The sequence below is a fragment of the Myotis nattereri genome (genome assembly GCF_964212035.1).
Source record: "Myotis nattereri genome assembly, chromosome: 1".
Lineage (NCBI taxonomy): Eukaryota > Metazoa > Chordata > Mammalia > Chiroptera > Vespertilionidae > Myotis > Myotis nattereri.
This window is the reverse complement of record NC_138075.1, coordinates 36,264,628-36,278,221: the sequence shown is the minus strand read 5'-3', so window position 1 is coordinate 36,278,221 and position 13,594 is coordinate 36,264,628. Positions and strand designations below refer to the sequence as shown.

The 13,594-nt window shown below is 34.7% G+C and overlaps 1 protein-coding gene across 1 annotated transcript in view; it reads left to right on the top strand.

Annotated features, from left to right (window-relative positions):
* ARID4A (AT-rich interaction domain 4A) overlaps positions 1 to 13,594 on the top strand; it is a 65,309-nt gene that overhangs the window by 35,334 nt on the left and 16,381 nt on the right. Inside the window, exons 12-19 of the mRNA XM_081104371.1 lie at positions 780 to 852; positions 1,781 to 1,875; positions 1,994 to 2,091; positions 2,618 to 2,849; positions 5,350 to 5,600; positions 8,466 to 8,663; positions 11,844 to 11,928; positions 12,996 to 13,137. Of these exons, the coding sequence (XP_080960497.1) occupies positions 780 to 852; positions 1,781 to 1,875; positions 1,994 to 2,091; positions 2,618 to 2,849; positions 5,350 to 5,600; positions 8,466 to 8,663; positions 11,844 to 11,928; positions 12,996 to 13,137 (1,174 nt within the window). The remainder of the gene's footprint in view (positions 1 to 779; positions 853 to 1,780; positions 1,876 to 1,993; positions 2,092 to 2,617; positions 2,850 to 5,349; positions 5,601 to 8,465; positions 8,664 to 11,843; positions 11,929 to 12,995; positions 13,138 to 13,594) is intronic.

Here is a 13,594-nt window from a genome sequence, read left to right as displayed (position 1 = left end):
ATGACTCATTTAAAGGCTTAAAATTATTTTTTTTATCAACCAAGGATATGTTTTTATTGATTTGAGAGAAAGAGAGAGAGAAAAACATGGATATGAAAGAGAAACATCACTCTGTTGCCTTCTGTAAGCGTCTGGACGGGTGATGGAACCCAGACCTTTTGTTGCCTAGGACGATGCTCCAATCAACTGAGCCACCTGACCAGGGCAAGGCATTTAAAGTTTTTTCAAATATGATGCTTCCAAACAAAAAAATTTTGCCATGTGACTTTGCAACCTTTGGGTTATATTCATTCAACAATAACAAAATTTCAATTTTTGTGTGTGGGTTGTTTTTATAATAAATACATTCGTAATTAGTGTGCTCATCTACAATATATTTGTACAGGCCACATGGTATTTTAATGGATTAAAAAAAACACAAACAAGTGAGATGAAAACACTCTCAGCCCATTTCATTCTTGAGCCTTTTTCTCCTGACTAATCTTAGTCCTTATGGTGATACTCAAGGATAGGGTTAGAGTGATAAGGGTAGAGATTGATATTTTTTAAATTAATTCTTTTATTTTTGGGGGTAGATAATGATATTTTGACAGTTGCATCAAATCAGCTCTATCAAAATATGACTTAAAATCTGGCATTGTAGGATTTTGAGGAAATTCGTATTTCCAGCTTCATTAAAATTTTATCCCCTTACATTGAGTTCACAAAACAACAAGAAAAGAAGTAATGTATCTCATCCTACTCATTGATCTACATATTTATATATTTTACCTTTACAGCCTGAGGAAGAACTTGATCCTGAAGAGAGGGACAACTTCCTCCAACAGCTTTATAAGTTTATGGAAGACAGAGGTACTTTCATGCTCATTCATTGAAAGTAGTCATTTCTATTACACTTTCAGATTCTAGGTTTATGCATTGTTTTTGTTAGAATCATGGATATATGGATTTGGATTTAAAGTAATACCTGACAGCAATTAAGTACTATGAATAAAAATAATGTTCATATCTATTTTGACCAGAAATATATAGAAAAATAGTTTTGGTACAATTAAATTTAGTTTCCTTGGGACTAGTAAAACCAAAACATATAATATTTCAGTAATAGAAAGTGAACAGTCATAATGTTAATCTACATACCATTAATTAACTAATACTGTCTTTGTGGCAAGTAAACTGTAGCCTATTTCTTGGTCTAAACAAACATAATAGGAGAACAGTTCCTATCTAATAGAATAGGATTTATATTTAGAAGTTAGAAAAAAAGAAAGCTTTAGGGTTAGAAGAAATAGACCCTCAGAAATATCATACTTCTTGACATTACATTAGTTCTGAGAAACCCTTAGATAAATTGTCCTGCATACCCCCTGTGGCCTTCAGAAATCATCCTTGAGATTACTGCTAACAGTCTTAACATTTGTGTTAAAATAGAGAAAATGAGCCATGGCCTAAAATGTACCCTTTGCATTGTGTGTACTCTTGCCCAGGCTTTTTGAACCAACAACACTATTGGCTACACCTTGTAGTCCTAAGGTTAATTTAGTTTTACCCAATTCAGTGGTAGTTAGAGAGGTGATTTTATTATTTGTGGGAGTAAATCTAAGGACTACCACAAGAATATACTGAATATTTTGTGTTGTCTTATATAACTTAAAAAATTAAGGTTTTTAAATATATCCACTGATTAATGAAATTTGAGAAATTAGAAATTGATAGCTTTTTTTAGCTTAGTTTTTTTCCATTTGATTAAACATTATTTCTACCCTCTATAAAAAAATAGGTACTCCAATCAACAAACCACCTGTTTTGGGCTATAAAGATCTCAATCTCTTCAAACTCTTTAGACTGGTTTATCATCAGGGTGGATGTGACAATGTAAGTAAGGAAGTGATGAAAAGTTAAATTATCTAATGTTTCACTGTTATATGTACTTTAGGTAAGTAAAGATGATCTCCCTTTGCAAACGTTAACAAATAAAAACTTAATTTTCCAGATTGATAGTGGTGCTGTATGGAAGCAAATTTATATGGACCTTGGCATTCCTATTTTGAATTCAGCTGCTTCCTACAATGTAAAAACTGCATATCGAAAGTAAGTAGTATTGTTTATTCATCAAAGAATACATAGTTACAGGGAATATTTTCCATTTATTTGGTTAACAATTAAATAAGAATATTGAAGTTGGAGAAAGTGTATAAAAAGGTTTAGGTTAATAGATACTTGTGATTGAAAGTTATTTCAGTGCACCAAGTCTGCTGTGCTCCATTTTTTTGTGTTGTCCTAATTTCCTTTCCAAAATCAGGAATACAGGCAGCATTTATCATCTAAAATGATGGTGAATGTTATGGAGCTCAATCTTTTGTGTGAATAACTTTCAGATCAAAACTACAGTGGGTATGTTCAGTTTTCACAAGCTTATATTTTTTAGGAATTTTATTTTATGATCAATGTTTCTGTTTATAATTCTTCTTAAAACACCAATAATTTAGTAACAGAAAAAGTACTTTAAAAAAAGAAAGGCTTGAGTGTTACTTTTTAAAAATGTGTGTTTAATGATATAGTATTCAAGTTAAATGTAAAGACTAAGATTTATCAAAGGGAAATACTGTTTGTTTAGGTATCTTTATGGTTTTGAAGAGTACTGCCGTTCTGCAAATATCCAGTTCAGAACTATTCACCACCATGAACCAAAAGTAAAAGAGGAAAAAAAAGACTTAGACGAATCAATGGAAGAGGCTCTAAAACTAGACCAAGAAATGCCTTTAGTAGAAGTAAAGAGTGAACCCGAGGAAAATATTGATTCAAACAGTGAAAGTGAAAGAGAAGAAATAGAATTAAAATCTCCACGGGTAAGTACTTAACTATCTGGTTTATTTTAAAAATTACTTAACATTTTTTATTATGGACATTTTCAGATACATACAAAAATATTTTAATGAACCTAATTTATTTTCCAGTATTTAGTTATGTTTTAGCCAGGCTAATCTAGCTACCTTTCTCTAAATATATCACATATTATCTCTTCTACCTGAGAAATCATTTCTCCTGTTGTTTTTTAAAATATATTATTGATTTTTTTACAGAGAGGAGGGGAGAGGGATAGAGAGTTAGAAACATCGATGAGAGAGAAACATCGATCAGCTGCCTCCTGCACACCCCTCATTGGGGATGTGCCTGCAACCAAGGCACATGCCCTTGACTGGAATCGAACCTGGGACCCTTCAGTCCGCAGGCCAACGCTCTATCCACTGAGCAAAACCAGTTAGGGATCTTCTTTTGTTTTCTGTTTTTGTTTGTTCAAGTCATTCTCATTTAAGGTCAATTCCAAATATTCATTGCACATTCCCTGTAATGTTGCTCTTTTTATATGTAACATTTATTCTGTTAAGTATATCTTGTTTCTTTTACCCTCTGCACTAGAAGCACACTTCAGAAGGGCAGGGACTAGTGTCTACTCTATTCATTGACAGTTCCCAGACATCTAGAATAGTGCCTGACACATAGTGAGGACTTATTTAATAGTTGTTGCATGAGTGAATCTCCTCTTTATAACACCTGTGCTCCCAACCAGGTGGGATCTTTTCTCTGTGTTACTCCATAGTACACTGTACAGTGCTTGTGGCCATTTTTTCATGTTCTGCCTGTTTTCTAGTCATGTGCACACTGGTTGTATCTTCTAACTCTACTCTTCCTCTCCATAACTATGTAAGTCCTTTGTAAGAATTGTCACCCACTGTTTTGGTCATTGTTGAATGATGTCTACATAATAGCATTTATTAAAATTGAGGAGAAAGAAAATTTATCACACTATCAAAGTTCAGTTACTGTAATATATCTTATTTTTCAGTGAAATCATATTCGATGAAAGAGGAGGTTGAAGTCACTTTCTCTTTTATCTAACCAGAAACCGTTTTCTAAAACTGTCTATTCCAACTGTCATCTAGTAAATGGAATTTTCTAGTGAATTTTAGGAAACATACAAATTGGTTTGTCTCATTTCATCTTTTTAATTTTTAAAAATTGTGGCAAAAATGTGTGTTAAAAAATTGTAAGTACACATAACAAAATTTATCATAACCAATATTAAGTGTATATATCAGTGGCATTGACTACATTCACATTGTTGTACAACCATCACCTTCATATTATGTAAAACATCTGTATTGTATTGTATTGTATTGTATTGTATTGTATTGTATTGTATTGTATGAGTCCTGTATTGTAGATGTACCATAAATTTTCCTTCCTCGAGATTTTTCTCCAATTTTTTACTATTATAAGAAGAGCTGCAATAAATGTGCTTGTAAAAATATCCTCCTAATGTAGCTGAATATAGAGAGCAGATTTGTGAAACTGGGATTTCAGGGACAAAAGTATATAGACCTAAATTTTAGTAGATAACAACTTTCATTCATACATATAAATATTTAAAGGGCACCTGCTATGTGCCAGGCACTGTCTAGTTCTGAGAATATGAAAATGAGCATGACAAAATGCCTGCCCTCATGGAATGTAAATTTTAGTTCTTTGTGACAAGAAAAATAAATTTCTTTCTACCTTTGAAGTTTAATACATAGTCAGGAACTAGGGAAAATATTTGTTATGCTGAGATATTAATTGTAAAGTATTTCAGTGGTCCCTAAATTATTGGTGCCTTTTTATCCTTACTTTATTCCAAGTAGAGGGGAATCATGCCAGTGTGTGGAGGTTGACTTGAAGAAGAATTTAGGAAATAAATATCTCACCAGTTTCATGTTCAGTTGAGTATGCAACAAGAGGCTGAGTAAAAGCTGCTGGGGGCATAACAATACAATGTAGGCCCAGTGAGCTCTTCAGATACTCAAAGAAATCAGCTCACTTCTGGCCATTGATGCAATTCAGCCCTTCTAAAACGTAGCCATACGTAACTATAGTGATAATATAAATTTCATTTTAAAAAACTAGAATTAGAGACCACAGAACTTTTTAAAAGTTCATACATAAGTTAGGGGTTGGTTTATTATTACTATCATTATTATTATTATTAACTTATTGACATTTAGATACTGCTTTAAAAACTTTTATTGTAGTCAAGAAATACTAAAAGAGATAATGTAGTGAACAAAGAACATTTTTCTTTTTTAAGTAATCTGTAGCTAAGGATCATAGTAATCCTGGACATAAGTAATTTACATGAGGTATTATTTTCAAGAGGAAGAGAAGTACATAGGTGTTACGTTGTCATTTCTCAAGCTAGAGAGAAGACTAGTCATTGCCATGAACGTTTAAAAACAAACACATTTTTCTGTTGTCCAACCCTTGCCCCCTTGTAGTGATAGCTATTTTAAAGCTTCCGTACGCTCTATTTAGGGACGAAGGAGAATTGCTCGAGATGCAAATTCTATTAAAAAGGAAATTGAAGAGGAGAAAACAGAAGACAAATTAAAAGATAATGATACAGAAAGTAAGGATGTGAATGATGACTATGAAACTGCAGAGAAAAAAGAAAATGAGCTACTACTGGGGAGAAAAAATACACCAAAGCAAAAGGAGAAGAAAATTAAAAAGCAGGAGGATTCTGACAGAGACTCAGATGAAGAGGAAGAGAAAAACCAAGAGAGGTACAATATCTTAAATTTGTTCTCCAGAAGCACCTGTCTGGGGCACAGCAGTGCTCTGTTCCTGCTTAGATATTCAGGTTTGAGGGAATGTTTTCTTATTGGGACTTCCATTCCTCTTGTCTAATGAAGGTGAAACACATTGTGAAGATGATGTGTATCGCCTTTCGGAATTGGAGAATATACTGGTCGCACCATTTTAATAGCACTTGTGCCCTAAACAGTGGCCTCAAAGAAGGCTGCGCCACCCAGTCAAAAGAAAGGTCCTGCAGTTGACAGCAGGGAAGGGAGCTGGAGAAAAATGGAGGAAGTGGACAAGAGGAAACAGCGACAGCAAAAATTCCATTTTAAAAAAGGTACAACGTGGGAAAGCTAACAAACACATGGGTGCACAATACTAGCAGATGTTTCTGTGTGTTAGCTTTATCTAAGACATTTTTCTTTTTCAAGTTATTGTATTAGATTAAGTGGCATGCACCCCTTATTCTTATTTGGAAAATACATTCTTGCCCCACATCACACCAATAAATTTCAGCTTTTTAATGTCCATCCTGTTTGCTGTTGAGTGAAAACTGTATTTTTCCCCCCATATATTATATACATGTATGGACTGAATTGACTTAAAAATAACCAATTAGGCAGTTCAGCTAGATCAAAGTAATATCCGACGGTGTTTAGTTGGCCATTTCTGTGTTGTCAAATAGATTTACTAATTTTTATATACTACTAAAAATGAATTTTAATTCAGCAACAATAGCATAACACACTTGTAATATAAGCTCACCTCCATAGTTATTTTTCATTTATTACATTATATTTTGCTAAGTTTTCTAGAAATTTGAATTGTTGAGCAAAATTTGGGAAAAGTAGCCTGCTATGTTTAACTAGTGGCTGACATCCATCTGAAAGTTAACTGTGGACAAAATATTTAGAAAAATAGGAATGACTGCTGTGAGCGAACAGATAATTTTATGATTCAGTACAAATAAGTAAGGAGCTATCACAATTGTGTGTGAATTAGATTAGTGAATAAGGAAAGTTCTGAAAGTAGTGAAATATAATTAGGATTAGGAAAAGTGGAAGGAAGTAATTGGAGTTGAGTACAATTGCATATAATGGTATTTCAAATATTTGGACAAAAAATTTAAGCAAAGGTGAACCACTTAAAAAGTAGGGTTTAATTATAGTTTGAAGTTTTGTTAATAAGCAATATAATTAATATAATACAATATAATATAATATGATATAATTAATATAATAGCTATATATATGAAAGCCTAAGTGACTGGCTGGTAGCTATGACGCTCAATGACCACCAGGGACAGATGCTCAATATGGAGCTGCCAAGTGACAGCAACTTTGCAGAGTGCCCTCTCGCACTCCAGAACCCCTCGGGGGATGTCAGACTGCCAGTTTTGGTCCGATCCCCACAGGCCAGGCTGAGGGACCCCACCTCCCAGAGGGATACCACTCACTCTGCAGACACCCTTCGAGCCCCAGTGCCGCCCCAGGTGCGGCCGACCAGGGAGGGACCATGGGAAGTTGGCTCCAGGGTGTGTCCAGCTACCCAGTCCTACCCTGCCCAGTCCTGCCCTGCTGACCACCTAATTAATTTCCTTTCAATGTGCCTGAATCTGTGTACCTGGCCTCTAGTATAATACATAAAACACACAATACATATATAAAATATAAATGGGACGAATATTTTAGAGAAAATTTCAGACATATATGAAGAACAGTATTCCTTTTCATAAAATAAAAATTGAGTATGCAAATAAACAATCTGTATTCTCATTCTGTAGCAGGAATCATGGAAATGGGAAACATATCTATAGAAATTTGTTTTTAAGTAGTTTCTCTCATAGTGTTTGAAATTACCCTTTCAGGCTGTAATTGGAAGGTGCCCTTGGAGAAAAACATTCCCAAGGCAAATGGGTTGTCAAAGCTATTTCATGTTGACTGCCTAGTGGTCCTCCAAATAATGCTCTGTTTATTATAGAGCACAATGCCTTCTCTTAAGCATTTAATAATACTCTTGTGACACTAGACTGGCCTTTGATGCAGATCTCTTCTGAATCCTTGCAATATTAACACAGGATGTTTGTAAAACTACTATTGGACCTCCCAATGTGAATCTCCTTTTACCTGATTATCAAAACAAAGGAAAGCTAATGGGAGATGAATGAAAACAAATAGAGAATATACTGGTTGCACCATTTTAATAGCACTTGTGCCCTAAACACAAAGATGCGCAAAGCTTTGTTCTCCTGGTGCTATCCCACAGTTTCAACTAGTGACCTGTTGAAATATAAACTAATTTAAAAGATATGGTTACTAAGGTAGATAGCTCTTTTTCATTATTTTATCAAAAATTTATCAAATTTTTGACTAATTTATCAAAAATTAGTCTTGCTAAGAACAATTTTAAATTGAGTAGAAAGCAATAGTAATGTAGATTTAAAACAATTTAGTTGCAGGAAGTTACAAATTACTTTTAGATAATTTTTGCATACAAAGTGACACTTGAGTGTGAATTCCAAAGGCTTTCAGAGCATATTATTCTTACTTTGTTTTAACAAAAGTGATTTATTTGACTCCACATCATCATTTAATTACATTATTGATTGGCCTTTGAGAAGTCTGGATTTACTTTTGGTACAGTGCACCTTTACATAATAAATAAATTCCTTAGTAAGTAGTCCATTAAAAATCTTCTCCTTCTCCTCCTTCTTCTCCTCCTCCACTGACATGCTATTAAGGTAATATTTAGGTTGTGACTATTGTATATATTGGATTTTTTTTTAGCATATATTAGTTTGTTCTCCATTAAGCTATTAGTAGCATTATCAATGTTATAACTTACTGCAGGGAAGAAACTGAAAGCAAATGTGACTCTGAAGGAGAGGAAGATGAGGAAGATACAGAACCCTGCCTAACAGGAACCAAAGTAAAAGTAAAGTACGGACGGGGAAAAACGCAGAAAATCTATGAAGCCAGTATTAAAAGCACTGAAATTGATGATGGAGAAGTTTTATATTTGGTACATTACTATGGTTGGAATGTGAGGTAAGCAAGAAATGTATTGTCTTATTATTGAAATTTCTTTTCAGTGATTCAAAAAGTTCAAATTAATGTTGTGAAGAGCCAATGCAAATGGTATGTGTATTTACAAAGCACACCTTGTACCCTAATTTTCCAAGATTTCCAACACTCCCACTGTTTACTAGCTGTGCCAGTACTCCCAGCCAAAGGTTGCCTAGATCATACCTATAGTTGAACAAGTTGGATGTATTACTCATTTGCAGTGAGGAAGAATGTACAGCATGGAGAGCTGTGAGGTGATTCAGTAAGAGGGTATTGGGTGAAAGCCCAGAGTACCACCTTTGGGGGCAGCCGTAGCTCAGGATTCTCTGAGAACATCCTGCAGCACATAGGCGAAGAACCAGGCCCACAGCTCCCAACAGTGCAAATGGGTTTGTTTGTTTATTACATTTATCGGGAATCAGAACTATATCAGGCATTGCAGTAATTCTATATTGATTACTTTAGAAAAGTGTTAGGAAGGACTTAAGATTTGAACTCCTATTAGGTGATTTGGGGGAGGGTTTAAGGAAATGGGGCTTTCCTCCAGATTGGAAGCTGTTAAGACATAGGGTTAATCTGTGATTGGTCATCTTAATAAATGTTATCCAGAAGGAGGGAAGACTAAACCAATGTTAATGCTGTAGATTGGTAAAGAGGCTGCAGTCAGGAAAAAAGGATGTTTGGACATTTTTGTGGCTTGGACAATGTTCCTGTTTTTCTGTGTTTATACACCCTTAGGGGGTGGTCTTGTTTTTGTCTTGATTCATCACAGTCATGTTGCAAGACTTGTCTGATGTTGATGTTCTTTGAAATTGTTCATGTTCAACAGGAGAACAATACAACCTAGCTGTGATGCCAGATCACCTCTGTAGCAACACCAAGGCCCACCTGATTGTACGAGGCTAGTTTTCTTTCTCCTTTAGAAAGGCTTGTATGTTTAATACCTCTGCTTGGTCTGTATTTGTTTGGAACCAGAGTACTCCAAGGTTTCCCTGCATATTCACAGTGTACTCTGTTATACCTCAATTCCCTCATCTCTGAATTGGGGAAGATAAAATACCTACTTTGTAGAGATGTGAGAAATCTTGGTAATACCTGTATTAAAATACAAAATGCTTACAACAATGCTTGGCACTTAGCAATTGCACAAGTAAATGTTAACATTTTCTTTTTCTTTTTAGTGAGTTAGGTTTCTTTCATCTCTCATCATTTTAAAGTTGGGTTTATCACATATAAAATATTTTTAAAGCTATGGGTTTATTGCATATAAACCTCTAATTTTTTTTCTTTTTTCTCAAACCAGCTTGTGCCTTTCACATTTCTGCTAACATTAGAACAAACCTAGTCTACCTCACTGTTGTGTTGTATGTACTTGTTCTTGAGTTCAGGAGGAAAGCCTACATTTACCAACTTTGAGTCACTATCTTTGCAGTTGTGGCATATTAAAGTCTTCTTTTTTCCTCAGATTCTAATCAGTTCATTCATCCACTCTTATTTATCGTCTTTGTGGGTCTGTTCTTCTGTTCTGCTTTCTAGAATTTTCCCTTGCTATCATGTTTCTCTAAATTGTTTAATGTTTTACTGTATGACCATTCTCACAGACATTTTATTATATGTTGGCATTCTTCCGAATTAGTTAAATCCCTAAATACTTAACTGGTTACTGACAAGGTTCATGGTTTTTCACTGTCCCTCCATACTCCTAAATGCTGGTATAATTCTGGTGTGCTCATTGACATAGAGCCACTATAATTCCTAGAGAATCTGGTTGGATTTCTAAAATAGGGTGGCATGTGAAACTATGAGGGAAGTACTAGTCTTAGTTGAGAAAGTCTCGGACCACCTTTGGTTGGCAATATTAATGCTGGAAGTACCTACGTGGCCTACGGTGGTGACCAGGACCTGCTGTCTTCCAGGTCAGGCCTATGCCTGCTGGTTGTCTCATATGTTCTTGGGAATTTTAGAGTTGGGCAGAGTTACTCACTATTTATTTGTTAGCCCATAACCAGACACATAACCCTCTTATTGTATTTGCCAGACTATACTTGGTTTTAATATTTACCTGTCTTTCAAACCAGACTGCGAGTTGCATGAGAGCAAGGGCCTTCCTATTTTTCTCTATTATTCTCTACATACTTCCTCATACATACTACCTGGCATACTAGGTAGGCCCTCAGTAAATGTCCAAATGAATGAATACTTCTAAGTAAGGTCATAATGGACTGGTAAAATGAAGATATTGGGTTGATTCAGGAGAGATCATTTTCAAACCGTAATATAGGTAATCATGATACCATATCAACCAGAACTTGTGGATATTGGAACCATGTCCTTGCTTTGTATAGTAACTAGGTTACAAAATGAGGGTATGGTTTCCATTAACATGATGCAGTTCAAAGCAAGGACTGCCTGTAGTTTTTTGCTTCAGTGTTCAGATTTTGGATTGTGATAGAGTTCTATAAATACCTATATATTTACATAATGTAAGAACTGTTATTTAATTCTAGAAAGTTTAATTTTTTATTTGCCCCTGATTAGTAATGTGGGCTGACTATATTGAAATGAAAAAGTGTTGCCAATATTTTGGAAAAGGTACAGGAGAAATGAGGAGTTTTCAACTTGTGCTAAACAGAATAAACGTATATAAAGAAAATTATCTCTAAAAAATTTCAGTCTTAGAGGTGACATAGTTTAGAATAAAATTTTATTAGAAGTACTAGATGCTGGAGAGAGTTCTGTGAGGAAAAGAGAGTTGAAAAGGACTTCATAAATAAATCTGGAACTGATCATATTACAAGTTTGAATTTACCTGACTTATCTTTAAATTATTTGGTCAATAAAATGAATCCCAGTGCAGAATCTGTTTATTTCATTAAGTTCAGGTCTGTGGGAGCTGTGGAAAACAAAGCAACCCAAACAATCTTGAATCTGTTTGGAGTTTGCTTACCTAGCTCTCTTGTTCTTCCCTATTAGTGGCAGGTATACAAAGCACTTTGTACTGTAGCTGGCACATGTTACCAACAAACCCGCCCCTATGCCCTTCACATTTCTGCCAACACTAGAAACAAACTCTTTAGTTTATCCCACTGTTGCTTTTATTTGATGAATATATTTCAAATAAGTTGTTATTGTGAATTTTTAAAATATATTCTTTATTTTAAGGTATGATGAATGGGTGAAGGCTGACAGGATAATCTGGCCTTTGGACAAAGGTGGACCAAAGAAAAAACAGAAGAAAAAAGCTAAAGTAAGTTCATAGTTCATATCCTTTATGATAGGTACAGTAATTATTCATATTGTGTGTTTATAAATTTGTTTCCTCACTGTAATAATCATATTGATTCTTTTAAGGTAATTGTGATTTTCTCTCTTATAACCCAGAAGCTAAAAATGTAAACACATTAACACATTATTTCAGGAAAGGAGAAAAACCAGAGACTCCTAGGACATAGGCATTAAACTCAAATGCCTATATCTGCTGTCTTGAAAAGGGATAAATTAGGACTGATAGTGACCAATAGAAGGACATGTTCCTCTCCTAGATAGGGTGGAACTACCCCTTTGCAGTAGGACCCAGTCAGGGTTGCCAGATTTTAGGATTTTCAAAAACAATACTTTTTAAAATGTAAAATCTGATTTTTTTTTAAAAAAATCTTTACTCCAGGATATATTTTATTGATTTTTTTTTTTAGAGGAAGAGGGAAAAAGAAACATTGATGTGAGAGAGAAACATTGATCAGTTGCCTCCTGAACACACCCTGACTGGGGATCAAACCCACAGCCTAGGTATGTACCCTGACCAGGAATGGAACCTACAACATTTTTGGTATACAGGACAACACTCCAGCCAACTGAGCCACCCCGCCCATGCTGAAATCAATTTTTAAACGTTGGAAGCTAATAAGTTTTAAAACATATACTTGTTGGTCAGCTGTATTCTCATCCACACCCTGAATTTTCAACCTTTGCTGTAGAGATTCACCTAGTGTTTGCCTGTTTTATAGTAGATTTCTTTCTTTTTCTCAGGGAATAGCAAGAAAGAAGGAAGGGAGGTTGCTGAGTAGTTGTATAGCTTTCTAATGCACCAACTCTGACCTTCACAATATAATTGCAGTGTTAGATATTGTTGACCATCATACTCATATAATTATAAAATAAGTTAGAGAACAATTTGTTCTTAATTATTCGATAAGCACAGATTAGAAAATTGACATATAAAACATCTAAACTTTTTGAGTTTTTCCTTGCAGAAGTAGAATGTTCATTTTTCATAAGGAATGGGCTCTTCTCATACTTTTTGTTGTTGTTATCCAGAATAAAGAAGACAGTGAAAAAGATGAAAAGAGGGATGAGGAAAGGCACAAGTCAAAACGGGGACGACCTCCTTTAAAATCTACCCTTTCATCAAACATGCCATATGGTTTGTCTAAGACTCCAAACAGTGAAGGAAAATCAGGTACAAGAATTACTCGCAGCAATATGGCAGACAGCTCACCTTTGTCAAATGGAATGGAAGGTGCTCAATTTTGAGGAGCACTGATTTTTAAGAAAACAATATAAATTAAAAAATGTCGGTTGTGTGAGAGTCGTAGAAGGTCATCTAAGTTTCTAATCTCATGCAATTTAAACTAAAATTTGATTTGAAGAAAATATTTATTTTAGTATATCATGGTTACTTAAAACCTAGTGATAGTTTAATTTAGGCGTACCTTTTCTTGTCAATATCTTAGAAATACTCTTTTAATAGAGGATAGGTTGACAAGAAGTGCATCCTACTGTGTGCTGCACTGTCCTTCAAAGCTTGCACCTTGTTTCCTATAATTCAGTGCTGTCCCCTAGGATCTTTCAGCAAAGCTGGGACTATGTTGTTCAAAGAGCATACACTAAGGTGGTATAAACATGTTTGTGATGAG